The 19382-nt window shown below is 59.7% G+C and overlaps 1 protein-coding gene across 8 annotated transcripts in view; it reads left to right on the top strand.

Moving 5' to 3' along the window:
• DTNB (dystrobrevin beta) overlaps window positions 1-19382 on the top strand; it is a 134358-nt gene that overhangs the window by 66196 nt on the left and 48780 nt on the right. For 4 of the 8 annotated variants that reach the window (XM_053250483.1, XM_053250498.1, XM_053250492.1 and 1 more), the window contains 2 exons: window positions 10195-10272; window positions 15431-15520. In XM_053250483.1, coding sequence (XP_053106458.1) covers window positions 10195-10272; window positions 15431-15520 — 168 coding nt within the window. Of the gene's footprint in view, window positions 1-10194; window positions 10273-15430; window positions 15521-19382 lie in introns of those variants that run through there. The other 4 variants (XR_008307256.1, XM_053250507.1, XM_053250515.1 and 1 more) reach the window with 2 other exon arrangements.

Below are 19382 nucleotides of genomic sequence, written 5' to 3' on the forward strand. Positions count from 1 at the left end.
GACAAGTAGATGAATCTGTATGGACCACTTTTCAACAAAAGTTCCCGAAGCGGCTTGCCTGGGTATAAAGAAAATGGGCAGCGCTCTTTGCGGTCTGTGCTGCCTGGCTTCTGCCTCGGCGGATCTCTAGGAACCTCTTCGACCTTCTGGAGGCCGGTGCGACCTGCGCTCGTCAAGGAAGGAGAAGCGGCGACTGCTGCCCTCGGGACAGAAGAAGACCCGCGCCAGCTGGATGCGGCCAAGCGCAGCGGCTCTGCTGGTGGGACTCGCTCCGGCGCAGCTGGCGAGCCCCTCTGGGGGCAAGCAGGCAAGCAAGCGGCGGCGAGTGAGCCGCTCTCCCCCCGCTCCTCCCGCCAAGAGGGGCTGCTTTGCCCCCTGCCCTCCCTGGAGACGCCGCGCCTGCCCGGCAAGGGGCTTGCTGCCGCTTTCGCCGGGGGAGGACGAGGAGGCCGCCTGGCTCTCTGGCCCGGCCCGGCAGCGCTCTCGGAGGAAGAGCCGCCCTGCCCTTGCCCAGGAGGAGCCGGCCGCTGCGAAAGGGGCGCGCGGCAGACGTGAAGCGCCGGGCACAGGAGGCGGCGGCGGAGGCGGCGGCCCGGCCTCTCTCCCCGCGAGAGGGGCTGGCGCGGGGCTGGCGTGCCCTGGGGCGGCGGCGGCGGCGGCGGCTGCTGCTGCTGGTGCTGGTGCTGGTGCCCACTGCCCGGCCAGCCGCGGGCGGCCTCTGGCAGGCAGGAGCGCCTCGGTCATGTGATGAGGGGGCTGAGACGGTTTCCTTAGAGACCACCGAGGCGGAGGCGGCGGACGGGCGGCGGCTGCTCCTGCTGCCGCCGCCGCTGCCTGGCTCCGAGGACCGCCGGCGCCGGCGCCTCCCCCCCGCCCGCCGGCCGGCCGAGCAAGGAAGAGCGAGGCATTGGCTCCCCAGCGCTGCCGCCGCCGCAGGTTTGCCGTCTTTGCTTCTCTTTCTGCGGCGGGGCTCCAGGCAGAGCCCTCCGCGCTCGGTGGTGCCGGAGGAGGACGCCGGGCCGGGCGCCTGCCCACCCACCCACCCACCCCCGCCACTGCTGGGCGCGCTCCTTTGTGCAGAGGCTGATGGGGGCGTCTGTCTCGCTCGCCCTTCTCCTCTGCCCGCTGAGGGGCAACTGGGGCGGCCGGCGGGCGAGTGAGTCCCCCCTTCCTCCAGGCGGGCAGTGGGCAGAAGGAGCGCTCCTCCTCCTCCTTCTCCACTGCTGCTGCCGCCCTGGGAGCGCAGAAGGCACGGCTCCCCCCGGCAGCTGGCTGGCAAGCCGGTCCCCTTCGGGCTTCTCTCCCCTGCTCTGGAGGCGGCGGCGGCTTCGGCAGGTCCGCAGGCTCCGTCCAATGCATTCCCTTCCAGTGAGTAGATGCTGCTGGGGCAGGCCTGGGGTGGCTGGAGCTCCAGAGGCGGCAGCCCAGGGGCACCGCCCGAGCCGAGAAGCCTCTCCCCGCGGCCCCGGGAAGGGCTCTTGCACAGCGCTCGGAGAGTTGGCCTCCTGGGGCGCTTCTCTGCTGAGCAAGCCGGCTGCGTCCTCCTCCCGCCCCCCCGGGCTGGCATTGCTCTTCCAGGCCAAACTGCCCTGCGCTCTCCTCCTCTCCCTCCCTCTCCCGGCGGGAGTCCCAGTGATCGCTCTCGGCTGTCTTCTCCAGGGAAATCTGGGCTCTCTGGGGAAATGTCTCGCCAGGCGGGCAGGCCGGCCGGTCTGTCGCAACCTTTTTTCTGCCTCTGAGGGTGGCGGGGGAATGGGGATGGCCGGCCAGCCAGAGTGGCCGGAGGCGGCTCTCCTCTGGCCTCCGGCGTGGAGAGGGATCATGCCCTCTTGCTCTCTTGAGCGGCCGCGCTTGCCTCCTGCTTGGCCGGGGACCGCAAATCCCCTCTTCCAGTCTGCGCTGCCTGGCAGAGCCTCATTCAGTAGTTGGCCCCTCCCACCTCGTCAACGGCATTAGCCGAAGTTTTGACTAATTTGTAGATCCTGGAAGTAGCCCCCGCTGCATCCGGGAAGCCCAGTGAACCATCAGGCCCAAGTTGCTGGAGCCCTTGAGATGAGGCAGGGTACGGTTTTATTTTAAAGGCAATCTACTCCCTCATCGAATGAAATGCAGAAACACCGATTTCTGCTTCACACACCTGCTGGCCTAGCTGCTTCCTTTGGTAAAGTGTGCCATCGTGGAGTCGGTGTCCACACAGAGCCCCGTGGTTGTCTTTGGTAAATTACAGCAGGGGTTGGCCATTGCTTCCTCCCGCACAGTATGAGATGATGATGCCTTTCAGCATCTTCCTCTAAGCAGAAAAGAAGACACCATCATGAGTGTTCCTCCCACTTCGAAGAAGTGTAACTAGATTTGGGTCAGTTTGGATAGAGGTTAAAAGTGCACATACATGGTAGGCTTGACTTCTCTGCAAATATGTGTCTGGTCCCACTGAATCAATGAGACAACTCTGGACTGAGTGGGTAGCTTCGGACTTAGTCTTGGGCACTTTTTGCCTGAGTGATCCATTTGAACTAGATGGGAGAGAGCTGGGTTCCAGTTCCATGGAATCCTAGAGTTTTAGAGTTGGAGGGGACCTGGGGGGTTTTCCAGTCCAACCCCCTGCTCCTTGCAGGAAACTGCTGCAGGATCTCTGAAAGGTGCCTATCTGGCCTCTGCTTGGGCAAAGGAGAGCTGCTCCCCGCTCCCCGCCCCCCGGCAATACCCAGGCAGACCATCCCACGGTCAAACTGCTCTTACAATCAGGAAATCAGCTTCCTTATATCTCCAACCCACTGGTTCTGATTCCTGCCCTCAGAACAGCAGGGAAGAAGTCCGCTCCTCGGACGTGGCAGCCTTTTAGTGATTGGAAGATGGCTGCCAAACTTCCCCTTACTATAGCCTTGCTTCTCCCTCCTCCCCAGAGATGTGAAGAAGCTGTTGGCCAGTGCCCTCTGCCCCATGGCTAGCTGGAGGGCTGATCGCTGGCTGCCTTTGAGTCTTAACAGCCTCTTGCCATCAGTGGCCGAAAATAAAATGGGCAGTCTTGGCCCAGCACTGGATGACGGATACAGAAGGTTTTGGACAGGCCAATATTTGAAAGGGGGGAGGAGTGTGCAGGAGGCGTTGTGGTTAGTGGCTCCGTGCAAAAAAAGGTCCCTGGAAGCGAATTGGAGGGAAGTGAATGTTTAGAAGTGGAAGTGCTCTCTTGAGTCTGCTGGGGGCTGCTGGCCGTCTCCTCCTCGGGCTCTGCCCCTCGCTGTCCTGGCTTCCCTGGTACATAGGAACATAGGAAACTGCCATATACTGAGTCAGACCATTCGCCTATCTAGCTCAGTATTGTCTTCACAGACTGGCAGCGGCTTCTCCAAGGTTGCAGGCAGGAGTCTGAATTCAGCCCTATCTTGGAGATGACACCAGGGAGGGAACTGGGAACCTAGATGCTCTTCCCAGAGCGGCTTCATCCCCTGAGGGGAATATCTTACAGTGCTCACACTTCTAGTCTCCCTTTCATATGCAACCAGGGCAGACCCTGCTTAGCTAAGGGGACAAGTCATGCTTGCTACCACAAGGCCAGTTCTCCTCTCCTAGTAGAAAGAGCCTTTGGCAGGGAGAGGCTGGCTTTCCTGGGGGAAATGTGTGTTCTGAGTTGGAAAGCTGGTCTTGTGGAAGCCAGCATGACTTGTCCCCTTAGCTAAGCAGGGTTTACCCTGGTTGCATATGAATGGGAGACTAGAAGTGTGAGCACTGGAAGATGTTCCCCTCAGGGGATGGAGCCGCTCTGGGAAGAGCATCTAGGTTCCCAGTTCCCTCCCTGGTAACATCTCCAAGATAGAGCTGAGAGAGATTCCTGCCTGCAACCTTGGAGAAGCCACTGCCAGTCTGTGAAAACAATGCTGAGCTAGATAGACCAAGGGTCTGACTCAGTATATGGCAGCTTCCTCTATTCCTATGAGCTGAGGTGGCGGAGACTAGGGAGGCCTTTGAGTGGTGCTGGAAGCAAAACCTGGCCTCTGGAGTTGACGCGCTGCCCATCAGGGCTGCTCCCACCTAGTCCCCACGTGTGCAAGAGGCAGGGAGCAGCGTTCTGCGTCTCCTGGGGAGTCTCGACCCCTGGCGGAGACCAGAATTCAAGGCAATGGGAAGGGACCCCAGGGCCTTCAGACCACCTTCCAAGCCCCACAACGTCTCCTCTAGTTGTGGCAGCCTCTGGTGCCCCCCAGCAACTGGGGCAAAGGCAAGAGGGCCACGTGCAGAGGTGGACCTGATCCGCCCAGTGGGCCTCAGCAAAGGCACCCACATGATGCGGGGTGCAGACGGGTGGAGAGTAGGGCAGCCAGTCTTCCCAAAGATGCAGGAGGTGCAGCAGCTCTGCCTGCCTGCCTCTAACTGTCCCCGGGAGACGTTTTGCTCTCTGAGCCCCGCTGTGGCATCCTTGTGGAAGGGGCCGGGGTCTGGGTCTGAGCTTGTTCTTGCCCCTCCCTCGTGCCGCTGGGTGTGCCTGGAAACCACATCCCTGGTGGTTTTTCTTCCACCTTGTGCGCTTTCTGCTGCTAGTAGGAAATGCCCCCAAAGAACCCATGCCTGGGTTAGGGTCTCCCCTAACCCTTCTCCTGGAGGAAAAGGCTCTCCCTGGTTTTGAGGCCGCGGCGGCTGCAGGAAGGGGGAGAGCTTGGCCTCCTCGGGGTGCTTTTGCCAGTTGCACATCTGGCCAGTGAGGGGTGACCTGGGCCTCTCCTGGAGGTCGGCGTGGGTCAAGCAAGCCTCGGCTACGCGGTCAGGGTCTTGCCCAGGCTCCTGGTCTCTCTGGCACTGCTCATTCTCTGGAACCAGAAAAGGCCATAGCCACTCATCCTAACAAGCAGGGGCGTAGCTATAATTGAGCAAAAGGGTTCAAAGAATACGGGCCCCCAGCTCTTGAGGGCCCTCCAGCTCCAGCCCTCCCTATTTTCTTCATTTTCTTTCTCCCTCTGGAGGGCCGCCAGAGAGAGGGATGAACAGGGGCCCTCTTTCCCCTAGCTGCGCCCCTGTTAAACAAGCCAGGTGGGAGCCACAGGAGGCAAAGTGGGCCCCCCCCCGATCTCTATCTCGCCGTGCCCGAGAGCTGTGCTGCCTGCAGGCTGGCCATTCATCAGGAAGAGCTGCATGGGAGAGAGAAGCAGGGGAGGTTTAGTACAAAGCCAGATGGGGGGAGGGCCTGTGCCCTGGGCCCCCCATTGCCTCCCAGCTAGACTGCTGCCTGCCCTCCTCACCTCTCTTCCCCATGCAGCTCTTATGTGCCTTTGGCGCCCACCTGGCTGGTGAGGATGAGCCGCGATGGGTAAAAGGGAGGAGCTGTCCTTGCCAGCTCCAAAGTGTGCATTTGCTCTGTCTGCCTTTAAAAATTATGATTATTTTGTGGTGTCGAGAACTGTTCTCTCTTATAAGTGGGCAGGAAATAGTGAAGTTTGAGATTAGGGCTTTCCTGGTTACTAAACCAGTGCCACATTAAAGGCTTTGGGGGGGTCTCAGGGCACTTAAGAGCCGGGGAGGGGGGTCCCCTGTGGCCTTGCCCACACATAGGAGTTGCATGGAGAAGAGAGGCCAGTGAGTCCCAGCGAGGGCAGGCTAGTTGGGAGGTGGTGGTGGGGCGGTGAAGGGGGGCCCCAGGGCACATGCCCCCCCCCTCCGGCTTTGTACTAAAGCTCTTCTGCTCTGGATCAGAGTGTTGAACTGGTTTCCATCCTTCCTCTAAGGGGTGAGCTGCCAGAGGAAGCCTCGCCCCCTTCCTGATGCGCTTCAGTTTCATGAGCCTCCGGGCAGCCAAGATGTCTCCTCTTGAGAGGCAAGTGCTGGAGACAGGGGTCCTTTTTGCTTCCTGGCGCCTGGGTTGCACTGGCGAAACAAAGGTCCAGAAACAAGGGGCCAGGCAGTGCTGGACCCACGGCGATGTCCTCTCCCACAGCCGTCCGCTGGTTCTTTTCGGTTCTCCTCTCACCTGCTCTGCCAGACATAGCCTAAGCAAACCAGTTGGGGCCCGGTCATGGCCCCTCCGATATCGAAGCCTGGTGCCTTCTCGGTCCCCTGTGCATGGCCAGATGGGCAGCGTTTCCGCTCTGCCTTTGTGCAATGGCTGCTTGCGCTTTTCCAGATCCTCCTAGCGCTGCAACCTGGGTCTGATGTGTTCAGCCCACAGGCCGTCTGTGTACCGTGTGTGCATGTGCAGATCCGTAGGCACTTTGCTCGCCTTCTGTTCAGCGCAGGCCCAATCGTATACTTCCTGTCGGAACCCGGCCTTTACCCAGGTTTCCTTTTAAAATGGGCACACGGGCAGCCATGTGTGCAGACACCTGTCCACACGGGCAGCGTAAGGTCTGAGCAGGCCTTGCCAGGCCAGCCTCTTGCTGGGCTCCATGCTGTGGTGTGGTTGCAGGGGAGGGCGCCAAGAGCTCCGGTCTGCGTCAAGCCAGCCAGCCGTCCCCGGGGCCATTGGGGGCCGCATCCCGGCAGGGGCCCCACCGCCCAGCATCATAATGCTTGAATCTGACTGTGTGTGTGTGAAGTGAATGGATCAAAACGGAGGGAGCAGCCTGGCTGGGCAAAGGGGCTGGTTGTGGCTGGGGAGACAAGCTGGCCGGTGTGGCACCTCCTTTGGGCTGGGCTTGTGGACAGGGAGCTGCAGCGGGCAGGTTGAGCCCCTAACCTGGGGCAGAAGCCAGCCGAGGGTGCTCAGTGGGCTGGCTGTGGGTCAGGCGTTGTCACTGGAGCTGAGGCCAGCGGCTGCGTGCGGCTTCCAGCTGCCATGACTGCTGTGGCTGGCTCCTTGGGAGAAGCCGCTGCTGCCCCCACCCTGGAAAAAGTCCTGGGGATGCCAAGCAGAGGCAGCAGCTAGCGGCCTCCTGGAGGGGAGCTCGCTTGGTCCCCCCTCCCCGCCCCCCCTGGGGCGGGACGGACCACTGAGCCAGCGACGACTCCTGTGCAGAGCCCCACCTCCCCCCCCCGCAGGGGTTGCACAAGGCAGGCTGCGGCTGAGCCGTCTTGCCAGAGCGCAGCTGCAGGGGCTGCATTCTTGGGATTCGGGCTGCCCGAGGACCCAGGGCTCGGCTTCTGGACCTTGCAGGGGGTGGAGTGGGGGATCCCAGCCGCCCTGCGTGACAAGCGGCGGCACCACCAGCGGGTGACGTCCCCCCTCCTGGGCATCTCTGCAAGGTACAGGCGGAGGCCTCTCCTCCCCGCCCCCCCCGGGCAGCCCGACTCTGGCTGGGTTGCCTCAACAGCGGCCCGGGCCCGGGCGGGGCAGTTCCCAGGCCAGCGGGTGGCTGGTGAGTGCTGCTGCTGATATGGCAGAGAGCAGCCGGCAGAGCTCCTGGTCACGCTTCGGTTTGCCTCGCCCGTCATTAGGCTCAGCGGAGACTTCAAGAGAAATCTGAGCGCACCGGTCGTTGTAGACCCCGCGGGAATGAGCCTGGGATCAGGGCCCAGCCTAGCGAGTCGCCTGCTCAAAGCGGGCAGCTGAAGACACCGCAGCACCGTCCTGCCATCATAGGCAGCCTCTGTGGGTGTGGGTGTGTGTGTGTGTGGGGGGGTGCTTCCTCATTGCCCTCCTCCCTCAGGCTGCCTGCCTGCCTTGGTGACTCCTGCTAGCCACCGCTGACCCTGTGAGGGTGGCTAGGCTGAAGGAGAGGCCTGCCCAGCGGCCTCCTGCCCCCATCCCTGGGGGGGGGTCTCTGGACACAATCTCGCGTCGTTCTTTCACTGCCCCCAGAAGCAGCCCACGTTGAAGGGGGCCTGGGGGCGCAGGCCTCTGAGCCAGGGGCATTCGGGGATGGGGCAGCCAGTTGGGCTGAGCTCTCTCTCTCACGCTGGAGCGAGGAAGTGTAGGGCCTGCAGTTACTGAAGCAAAAGACACTGGTCCAAGGAAGGACGAGCGCTCAGTGGCCGAGCCCTGCCTTGCCTTGCCTGCGGAGGGCCCCCCGTCCAGTCCCTGGCCCGTGGGGCTGGGAGAGACCCCCCAGGCTGAAACCTTGGAGAGCTGCCACCACCGCCGGACGCCCTGACTTGGTACGAGGCTGCTTCTGAAGCCCCCTGGGTAGGGAGTCGAGAGAGGGCTGCCCTCCCTGACAGGCCAGTGGTCTGTGCTAAATGACAGCAGCAGGGGGGGGGAGAGGGAGGTGCAGCCCAAGCCCGGCTGCAGGGGACACCTGGAGCTTGCCCCGCGTCGGTGGCGCTGCCTGTGCTGGGCACCAGGGGAGGGTCTCCCTCCTGGAGAGACGGGCAGGGCGGGGCCGCTCTGAGTGCCCCGCCTAGCTGGTCCTGTTTGCACAGACCTGGCTGCTGCCCCAGGAGGGGGTGCCGGCGGGGCGGGGCTGTGATTGGCCAGGTGGGGGCTGAGGGTGCAGGGGAGCCTCTGAGTTTGCCAGCAGGGAGCTGGGCGCCCTCGGCACACACCGCCAGAGGCCTCCCTTGCATGGCTGCTGCGCGCTTGGCTCTGCTCTGCCAGGCAGACTCCTTGACACAGGCCTGGAGGCTGCTCGGGGGCTGTGCTTGCAGTTCCCTCCCAGGAGCTCTGAAGAAGCCCAAGGCCAGCTGGTGGCCCCGGCTGCCACTGGGGCCGGGGTGCCTGTGTGCGCCGGCCTCGGCAGGGGAGTCTCTTCTGCGGCCCTGGAGAGCAGCGCTGGGGTCTGAGGCACTCGGCTGCCCCTCCACGCCCCTCCTTAAAAGCTGGGCTGCCTTTGGCCTGCCTTCTTATCCGCCACGCAGGCCTTCCCGGCTGTGGTTTTCTTCATTTGTATCCACCCCAAACGTACATCTCTGGGTGGTTTATTATAGCAATATGAAACAAACAAAACAGAAATCGAAACAACTTAAACCCACAATTCTAATTTAAAAGCGCATGCGAGTGTGTAACAAGTTTCTATGCTGCCCCGTACACAAGTTCACAATCTAAAAAGCATAAATGTGTCCTTAGAGACTTCTTAACAGCTGCCAGAGAGGTGGAGGCTCTTATTTCAGCAGGGAGCACAGCCAGAGTCTTGGGTGGCAACAGAAAAGGCCCGTCACTGAGTAGCCACCAGACGAGTTGATGGCAACTGCAGAGGGACCTCTCTGGATGATCTCAACAGGCAATGGGGCTCATGGCAAAGACAGCGCTCTCTTAAGTACCCAGGGCCCAAGCTGTTTAGGGCTTGATAGGTTATAACCAAGACCTTGCATTTTGCCCAGAAACTTATCAGCCGCCAGTGTAGATCTTCTAAGACAGGAGTGCTGCGATCTCTCCAAGATAACCCAGAGACCAACCTGGCTGCCGCATTCTGAACCAACTGCAGTTTCCGGACTACATAAAAAGGCAGCCCCACATAGAGTGCATGGCAGTAGTCCAGCCTGCAGGGGACCAGCATATGCCCTACAAGAGGCAAAGGCCTTGTGGTGAAGGTGCTCCCGTGGCCAGCAGTGTGTTGCGTCTCCCTTAGGTTGCTGGGAAGAAGCAGGGAGGGCACCCTTATGGCCTCCTTCCGCAGCAGAGCAGGGGGGCCACTCAGCTGGCTGCTGTCCTTGCACCACTGGCCAGGTCCCCACAAAGCGCCAGCCGGGCCCATCTCCCGCAACTTCCCTGGCCAGAGTGCATCTGCAAGCGTCTCCTTGGGTGGTCTGGCAGCGTCAGAAGGGCTCGTGCTTGCTCTTGGGATGCCCAGAATCCCCCAAGTGACAGGGAGACTCCGGCGTACTGGTCCTGAGAGCCAACCGGATTCCCTCCCGGCTTCTGTGACCCTGCGTTTCTTGAGAAGGGCTCTTGTGAGCGGACAGGGCGGGGGGCTCTTTGGCAGCAGCAGCAAGGGCCACGAGGGTCCAGAGAGGAGCCCGGGATCTTCTCCACCAAGGGGTTCCGCTTCCCTGCTGTGGAGGCACAGTTCCTGGAGTAGCACCTTCTCCGGAGTTGGGGCGTTCTGCTCCCCACCCTGCCAGATGCACCCCTTTCATTCTCCAAGGGGTGTGGGGGGGTGATGCTCTGGCACTCTCTCGCAGCAGCCGGAACCGCTCAGCCCCAGCCTGGAGTGGCAAGGACGCGTCTCCGCCTGGGCTAGGGGGCAGCGGTCGGGGCCGGGGGGGGGCAGGGAGGAAGGGCCTGCAAGAGTGTCGTCGGTTTTGCTTCTGCCTCTGGGCTGTGTGTTGCGTCTAATTTACGTACGCATTGGGCAGACTGACGCTGCCACGTTCTCTCCGTGCTTTCTGTTGCAGCCCTTCCCGGCCCCTCGCCAACATGAATGATGCCCTGGCTACCCACACGTCCTCCGGAGCTCCAACGCCAACGAAAAGGTAGGCATGCGCGGCGTGTGTGTGTGCGTGGGGGGGGTGGGCTTTGCTGCGGCCACTCTGGGGCAGGGGCTCCTCAGCTGCAGGACTCCAGATGTGACTGGCCTGCAATGCACTGTGACTGGGGATGATGGGAGCTTTCTCCTTGTGTGCAACCAGAGGGAGCCTTTAGGGATTCCTGTCTGTGGATTGCGCTGAGCTGGCATCTTCTGTCCCAAAGGAGGGGCAGAGGCAGAGAGCAGAACTGGAGCCAGTGGAGGAGGAGGGCGCTGGAAGGGGGGGGGGCGCTCCGTTTCCACTGCCTTCAGCCCGGCCTTGAGGGTGCTGCTTATCCCCTGACCCAGCCTTCCCTGGGGATCCTGCCCAAGCTAGGAAGCAGCTTACAGAGCTCAGGGTATGCCAGGCAAGCTGGTTAGAAGGAGCCACGTTTGGTCCCTTCAGACGGGTCCAAGGATCCTGGTTTCCTTCCAGCCGACATTGGAAATAGAACCCTGGGAGGCTGGTATAGAGGGGGGGGCCCTCCTGGAGCCCAGCTTGGACCGTGCCTCCACGGACCAGCCTTCCCTGCCCTCCTGGGTGGCTTGAGCCAGGGGCGTGGCAAGCATGGCCACCCCGGGGGCTAGCATGTGCCTCCGCTGACCCCTCCCTCCCCTCCAGAGCCGCGGGCCACATCCCTCCAGAGCCAGAGGGGGGCCCCGGCTGGGGCCTGGAGCTCGGAGTGGAGGGGGGGGGCTCTCCTGGGCAGCCTGTGAGTCTGCAGACAGAACGGGGGCGACAGAACTGGGTCAGCTGCGCAGCGAGAGGGGTGGGCGTTCTCCCGGCAGAGGAGCCTCTTGCCCGAGCCGCGCATGCCAGGCTTCAGCAGCAGTGCCCTTGCCGGGTTGTCAGCTGCTTGCAAGGAGCAAGAGCCCAGGCGGCTTGGCGGTGCAGACGCAGCAGCAGCAGCAGCAGCAGCAGGGCCTGCAGGTGAGAGGCAGGGGGCCCGTGTGCCCCCCTTGCAGGAGCCGAATCCCTGGAGCCAGCACGGGCTCCCGCTTCTCCGAGGCAGGGGCTTGCAGCTCCCCAGCCACAGCTGCCCTCCTTCCCGTGTGGCCCTCGATGCCCCTCCCCCTCCCCCTCCTCCGCTCACAGGCAGCCATAGACAGGTGTCCCCCCCCCTCCCCGAGACAGAAGAGGGGCATGTTTCGTATAATGCCCGTCTGTAAATAAAAGGCAAGGCTGGCTGTGTGTTGCTACGGATCAGAGAAGCCGCCAATTGGTGACGCAGGAGAGCCCTTCCGCCTGCTGGGCTCATGCTCAGCCTGCCTGCATAACCCCCCCCACACACACACTGATGGGGGGTCTGGCTGATGGGAAAGGGGTGTGGTGGTGACTGGGGGGGCAGCCAGGGTGGGTGCATTTGCCTCCCCAGCTAGAATCTGCTCCCCCCCCGATCATCTGCTGCTGCCACAGAGTGGGACGGGGGCCTCCCGGCCAGCTTGGGCTCACCCCTTTCCTCCATCCCTTGGGTGGCTTCTACCAGCTGGCCATAGATTTTGGGAGAACCAGGAAGGTCCCTGCATCCAAGGACTGGGGGTGGCTGGGAACTGCCAGGAGGGGAGGGCAACCGCCCCGCCCCAGAGGTTTCTGCCAGAGCCATGGGAGCTCTTTCAGCAGAGCCGAGATCTTTGCCTTTCCAGACATTGCCTCTTCCCTGAGGCCTAGTTCTCCATGGTGGTGGTGGTGGTGGTGGTGGGCTTGTCCTGGGACTGTTCCATTGCCATATGAGAAACGTCCCTGTGCTGAGAGAACTAGCTTGTCAGGGCCGCAGCGCCTCGGTCAGCCCCGTCTCCCTGACCCTCTCTCACTCTGTGTGGGGGAGCATCCAGTCCCGTGAGCTCCGCTGCATGCAGCTTGCAGCTGATCAGCAGGCTTGCAATCTCCATGAGAACTTTGCTGAAGCTGCAGGTTGAGAAGCAAGGTGCTCTCTGGGTCCAAAGATTTCAGCCTTTGCCCAGGATCAGGAAGGCTTAGCGTGGCCGCCTGGGGCCCATTGGCACCCCTCAGCAAAGACAGCCCCTCTTCCTCGGGGGGCGGCAGGAATACGGACCCTCAGGAAGGAGCCCCGAGTGGGTCATTTGGGCCCTGCTTGCACAGGCCGGCTGAGTCCTCCTCAGGGTGCCGGCTAGCCGGTTCTGCTCTTCACAAACAGACTGGGGAGCGGCCAGTCCGGGGCTGGTTGGCCTGGCTTGGGCTGGCCTCACAGAAGGGGTCGTAGGAGCCTCTCTAGAGGAGGGAGCAGCTCCATCCTCCTTGAGGGGAGAGGGAGTCAGGCCTCTCTCAAAGAAATTCTCTGTGCACCCCGTCCCGGACCAGTCTCAGTCTTACTGTGTGGGCCAAGCTACTTGAGGATGGTGGCAACCCTATTCCAGGGGGTTCTGGATGAAACCGATCGTCTAGATCCATCCCTGCCTGCCTTCTGTCCTGTGTTTGGGACTGAAACTTCTGTGGCCACCTTGGCTGGTGACTTACGCAGGGACCTAGACAGAGAGAATGCGTCCCTGTTGGTTCTACTGGGCCCCTCAGTGGCTTTTGCCAATCAGTCGATCGATCAGTCTCTTCATTTTAGTCAATGGCCAGCTGAGGCTTTTGCTTTCGTCAGCCAGGGTAGCCTTCTGGGCTGCTTGCTCAGGATGTGACTTGGCCAGTGTAGTGGTCGTGGTCCTGCCTGATGGGTTGGTTCCAGGTGGCGATGGGAGGGAGAGTGATTCTCAGCCCCATGGTGGTTAGACTGGGGGATCCCCCACAGTTCTATCCTCCCCACTTTATCGTGTGATTTCTCCATGAAGCCACTGGGAGAGGTCCTTGGGCAATTTGGTCTGGGTTGTCACCAGTATGCACATGACACTCGAGTCGGTCTCTCTTTTCCAACTGCGACTGACGAAGCAGTGGGAAATCAAAGGACAGCGGAGGATGGAGCAAGGACATGGTGGAATTTCAGCCCCTCAGGCCAGAGTGAGGTGCTTGTGGTCAGTCTGGGTGTCGCTTCTTTTGGACAGGGTCATGCTTTCCTTGCAGGGCCAGGCGTGCCGTTCGGGAGCGTGCCTGGGTCCAGCTTTGCTCCTGGAAGCCCAGGTGGCAGCTGGGGGCAGGCGTGCCCATGCACGGCTTTGGCCAGTGCCCCAGCCATGCCTGTTCCTGGAAGCAGTGGATCTGGCCCGCAGCATTACCCATGCCCTGGTTCTATCAGGCCTGACCACTGCAACCAGCTCTCTGTGGGGCTACCTTGAAAAGCGTCTGGAGACTTCTGTTAGCTCTGCATGCAGCAGCAAAACTGCAGGTGGGTCGCAGAGCGCAGGTCTCCCGTTTTGTTTCCAGGGATGTCTCAAGAGGTTGGTCACCTTTAGAGCCCTCAGCGGTTTGGGTCCGGGTACCGGAAGGGACTGCCTTCTCCCCTGGGAGCGCTCTTGAATGGCAGGGTCTTCAGGAGAGCTTCTGCTCGGGGCTGCGTTGACAGCAGTGGCCTGGGCCTCCTCGCCTTTTGCAGGGATGCCAAAGCGTTTCTGTTCAGGCCAGCCTGCGATGTTTGGTTAGAGTTTTTTGGACTTGTCTTTAGCTGGCTGCTGTGAGCTCCCTCCCTCCCTCCCTCTGTCCTTTTTCAAGTATGTGTGTTTTTAAATGGCTTTATCTGTCTTTGCATTTTATGATATTTTATTGTATTATATACTGCTTGTTCACCACTTTGTTTCGTGGGCAAAGTGGTGCATAAGTATAGGAAGAGGGCAGCTCTCACCTCCCTGCTTCCAATTCACACACACACACACACACACACACACACACACACACACACAACCTCTTGTCTCCCCAAATGCAACTGGACCGAAGCAAAGAGGACTGTTTGGCAGCCAGCCAGATCCAGGCCTAGGTGCAAGCGGACGAAGGGGTCGGGGTGGGGTTGGGACCTCTGGGGGAAATGGGGGTCCTGGCATGGTTAATCCAGGGCAGCCACCAGTGCTGACCTGACTAGAACGGCAGTGAATGTGTGGCCTTTGGAGGAAGGCAGCCTGATGGTGCCACCGGTGCTGCTGGGAGCTTCTCTTGGGCTCTGCCTCTTGCGCCCTGCTGCCCCTCCCTCTCCTGCCAGAGCCCCACATCTCTCTGCCGGCCCCAGGCCACCCCCTTCCTCCTCCTCCTCCTCCTCCTCATTGGTTCTTCTTGGTGTTCTTTCACCTTTGCCTTCTCAGCTGCTCCCGTTCTGGAAGCGCCTCCTCCCATTTCCCTCTTGGGCCTGGAGTCCGGGGGAGGGAAGTGGGTCCCTGCTGGTGTCCCCATGGGGGGAGCCTTCCATACAGGGTGCTCCTTCTCTTTGGGGTTGCCCAGGGCGGCCCTTCTGGCCCCTGACTGGCTCGGCCTCCCTCTGCGGCGCCACAGGACCCTTCCCCTGGACCTCCGGGCTGGCTCCATGGAACGCCTTTTCACGGCTGCTAAGCCCCGTTTTACGGCAGGCTCATCAGGCGCCACATGTGGCCATTCAAGTCAGCTGGGAGGTGTAATGACTTCGGCATTATTGGGGGTCAGAGGTGGCCTGGGTCAGTATTCACGCCCCATAAAAGTAATTGGGAAAGGCTGGCTGCTCAGGCCTGGAGGAAGAGCCGGGCTCTGGCAAGGGCTTCGACAGCAATGCTGCTGCTGCTGCTGCTGCTGGCCATTGCGTGCCTTCCCGGGTTTCTGGCAGCCAGCTCCGCCATGGCCCAACATGCAAAGAGAAAGAGGCGGCAGCTCGGCCGGTGCCTGCCTCCCTTTCAGGTGCACAGACGAGACCCGGGCCCTTGTGTGCTGGACAGGTTGTCCGGGCTGCTGACCCCGGGGCTCCTCTCCATTCCGTGCGCAGCAGTCTTGCCTTCCCAAAGCGAAGCGCTCTGATTGCTGGCTGGAGGGCAGTTTGGGGGACAGAGTGGTAGGGTGGAGGGTCAGCTCTTCCGTTGTGATAGGCAGACCCCTCCTGGAGCTCCCTGTGCCTTTAAGTTTTCCTTCCACGTTTTGTACTTTTTAAGTTGACTTGTTTTAATTGTCCCTTGTAACCGTTTTCCATTTGCATGTGCCCCATTTCGCCCCCTCTGCATCACATGGCTTCATCTTGATTTCTGTTGTGTTTTGCTCCCTTTGCTTCCATCACGACTAGGTTGCCGTACAGCCCGCTCCCCTCCGCTCGGCTCAGCGATGAGCACGCCCTGATCGCAGCCTACGTGAGCCGGCTGCAGAGTGGCGCACGGTTAGTGGTAGGCCTGTGGTCTGCGGGGTGGGATCCTGGCCAGTCTCTTTCTCTGGACAAGATGGATGGCATTCCGGGGGGGCCCTGGGCCTGCTCCATGACTTGAAAAGGGGTTTCACTCCCCAAATAACCAGGTTGGATTTCCCTTTTCGGCAGAAGCCACTCGTCCTCATGAGCGGAGGGAGCACCGAAGGAGGCAGCTCAGGTTGCTCCCCCCATCCGCTCTTCCCGCCGCCCCAAGAGCCACGCTGCCTGCAGGCTGGCCATTTGTCAGGTAGAGCTGTGCAGTTGACCAGCCTGCAGGCAGAATGGCTCTCAAGTGAAGAGAGAGAGAGAGGAGCAACCGGAGCTGCCAGGAGGCAGAGGAAGTGGCACCTCCTTTGCTACCCCCCCCCCCCCCGACTCATTAGGACAAGGTACAATTGGTTTTTTGGAAATCACTTACTGGGAATTTTGGAGAAGTGCCAAAATGCCTTCAGGTGTCCCGGGATGCTGAACAGTTTTGAGCCTGTTCAGCCATCATGTCCCAGCGGAGGCTGTTGCGGGCATCAGGCCACACTGAGGCAGAGTCTTCCCTCTAAACCGGGTGAGTTCGGGACCAACCCATCAAGATGCCGGCTCCAGGATGGGAGGGAGTCGCTTTGTTGTTGTTGTTGTTGTAGTAGTTGCGGGGGGGGGGCTGTGCTGATGTGTTTAACATCCCCCCACCCCCAGCAACGGGAGCACAGATGCAGCAAGGAAACTTAGCAGGTGGCAAGACTAATTCCATTCTCCTGCATTCTGGAAACCTTCCTTGAAATTTTCAGACAAGTACTGAGTTGAGCCCCCTGGCCCTGCCCCTTTCTCCGGGCACTTGGGGCTCTAATTGGCAATTAGAGAGCCTTCTGCTCTCACTTATTTATTGGACAGAGTAATTCCCTACCCCACCCCGTGTGCAGGAGCTCATAATTGATGGGTTGTATACTGAGCATGCTCGGGAGACAGGACTGTGAACTTGCAAGTAACTTCCTGCCACCAGGAGGCGCCCCTGTCCCAATTCCGGTCCAGTCTTGCTCGAGATTGCGGGTCACGGAGGGAGCTCTCTGACCTCGGAACTTTGCTTTTCCCTTCCGGCTAGTTCTTCCTTGTTTCCGTGGGCTGTCTTGTCTTTGCTTCCCATTCTTTAGACTGTGCAAGGTGCTGCCTTCGGACTTTTCTGCTTCAGATTCTGAATCCCTTTTTACTTTCCATCCGGCTTGATTTGGCTTTAGCTTGTTTGTTTCTTGTAATTTTTCTAACCCTTTCTTGCTGAGCGCTCCCCACTCCTGGAATTAGCCCACGCGGAGGAGCTCCTTAGGGGTTCCGTCTCCGAAGGCCCCCTTTGCTGCCATAACAAACACGCTGACTTTGCCCATTCAGGCTAGATCGGCGTCTCCTCCTCAACCCTGGCCCCCCTCCCCTCGGAGAGGCGGTGGCCCCATCGGCTATAGCCCAGGCTCCTAGAAAAGCCACAAAAAGACAAAATGTCTCAAGGAGCCTTCCAAACTGCTTAAAAAGAAAAAGAAGAAGCCGCCATCGTCCGTGCGCCTGAGCAAGTGCCTTTTGATCAAAGATGTTTGCCGTAGAACTAAGCCATGTTTTAAAAATGGCTCCTCCAAGTGCGGCAAGAATGGAGCAGGCGACCAGCGCCCTTTGGGCAAACCCTTGGCTTCTCTTACCCCAACACCAGTGGTATTAGGTGCTGAGGGGGAACCGGCTGGTCCGCACTGTCCCACCATACTGGACCCAATCCTGATGGGCGAAGAGTTTTGGGCACCAATTCCAAGCGTCCCACTGGAGCCAGTGCAGCCTTCTTCCCTGGGAGCGGCAGTCCCTCTCCAGAGGAATCCAACAAATCCACTGGACTCTATTCCACAGGGAGGCTCCGGGAACAATGCTCCAGTCCATCCGACGCCTGTGAGTAATCCCATCTCGCCTCCTCAGGGGCCGGCCCCTACTATCCCTCCTGATGTGGCGAATTGGTTGAGGAAATTTTTGGGTGAAGGTGGCACTGCCCTTCGTAACACCCTGGACTTACAGAGCAAACCTCCGCAGAACCCAGCTCCAAAGGTCCTGGCCTTGCTGATTAGACCCAGACCTCCCACGAAACACTTTTCTTCCTCCTCACCTGACTCCAGCCCCAGGAGGAATGCTATCTCACCTTCTGAGCATGGACGCTTCATTAATAGAATATTGGGCATCAGGCGTAGACTCAGAGTCTCCCATTCTTCTTCCTCTGAGTCTCTTCCGCCGGCGCCCCAGACCTCAACCTTCCATATCTCCACTTTCCCTCCCCCTGCTCTCCCTGTGCTACCTTCACCTTACTACCCCTCCTGGTTTTACCTCCACCTCCTATGCCTCCTGTAGCCCCACCAACATGATCTTCCCCTGCCCCTAAACTCCTAGTTGCTAACCCGACTCTGTCCAGGCCCCAGGGTAGGCCCAGCATTCGTGTGTCAGACTCTGATTCCAATCCCAACTCATCACTTCTGCTCCATCCAGATGAGTTGGATAAGGAAGAGGGAGAGCTATCAGGGGAAGAAGTGGTTCAACAGTCACCTATATCTTCCCGCCTTTTCTCGTCTGCTGACGTTGAGGTGTTATCTAATGCTAAAAGAGCTATTAACGACATAGCCCCTGTTGAGACTGCCCAAACGTCACCTGATCTGGATCAAAATGTTTCCCCTTCTTTTTCTTCCCCTGTAGCCACTGTTCCCTTTCCTGCCTTGTTTCGTAAGGTCATGCTAGCTGAGTGGCAACAACCTGCTTCATCCAGGCTGGTGGGCAGTTACCCCAGGAAGTTTCCTCCGTCCTTGCCATTCCCCGCATTGATGCTCCTGTGGCACAAATGGTCTTGGGGTCTATCCTTAAGACTGAAGTTAAAGAACTGCTCAAGGTATCAGAGGACAGAAAATGTGACTCACTTCTTAAGAAGGCCCATGAGGTGGCTGCGGCGGTCATCAAAGCCGCAAAGACTAATTCCATTTTTCCAGGGGCTCTATTCTCTGGGCGAAGGCACTTATAGCCCTAATTCCTCCAGAAAATGTCAAACTGGCAAAGGCAGCTGTGCTTACGGCAGACTCTACCCTGGATTGTATTCAACAGGCCTCTAGGGCGATGGCATCCAAAGTAGCTGTGAGCCGATCCTTCTGGCTAAAGTCATGGCAGGTTGACGCCAAGTCAAAACTGGCACTAACTTCATCTTCCTTCATAGCCACTCACATCTTTGGTCCAACCTTGGAGCCTGTACTGGTGGAGACCAGGGGGGAAAAGAAGGCCATGCCCTCAACAGATAGGGGCTCCCGCAGGTCCTTTCACACTCCCTCTTCCTCCTTCCTTTCATTCCCATAGGTAGTTTCAAGGAAACCCTTCCACCCAGACCATGGACTTCCGTAATACCAACCTTAGAGTCACAGGACACTTCCAATGGAAGAACAAGTCCCAAGGTCAGTCAAGAGCCCACGGTTTCCATGCCTTCAACCCCACTCCACAATCAGGTAGTCAGGGCAGGTAGGGGGCAGGCTCCTTCTCTCTATGACCCAGGACCAATGGGTCATAGACACAGTTTCTTACGACTGTTACTTAGACTTCATGCTTCCTCCACCAGATTCATTCATGGTCTCCCCCCGAGTCCACAAAACCAGACAAACATCAGCTGATGATCCAGGCTATTCGTCATCTTCATATTCGGGCTATCGAACAGAAATATTCACAGAAATATTTACTGTTTACTGTCTCTTATTTCTGGTACCGAGGAAAGATGGGTCCTGGAGGGCAGTATTGGACCTCAAACGCTTGAACAAGTTCATCAGGAAAAAGAAGTTCAGGATGGAGTCCCTCCATA

This window comes from Hemicordylus capensis, chromosome 1 (genome assembly GCF_027244095.1).
Source record: "Hemicordylus capensis ecotype Gifberg chromosome 1, rHemCap1.1.pri, whole genome shotgun sequence".
Classification (NCBI taxonomy): Eukaryota; Metazoa; Chordata; class Lepidosauria; order Squamata; family Cordylidae; genus Hemicordylus; species Hemicordylus capensis.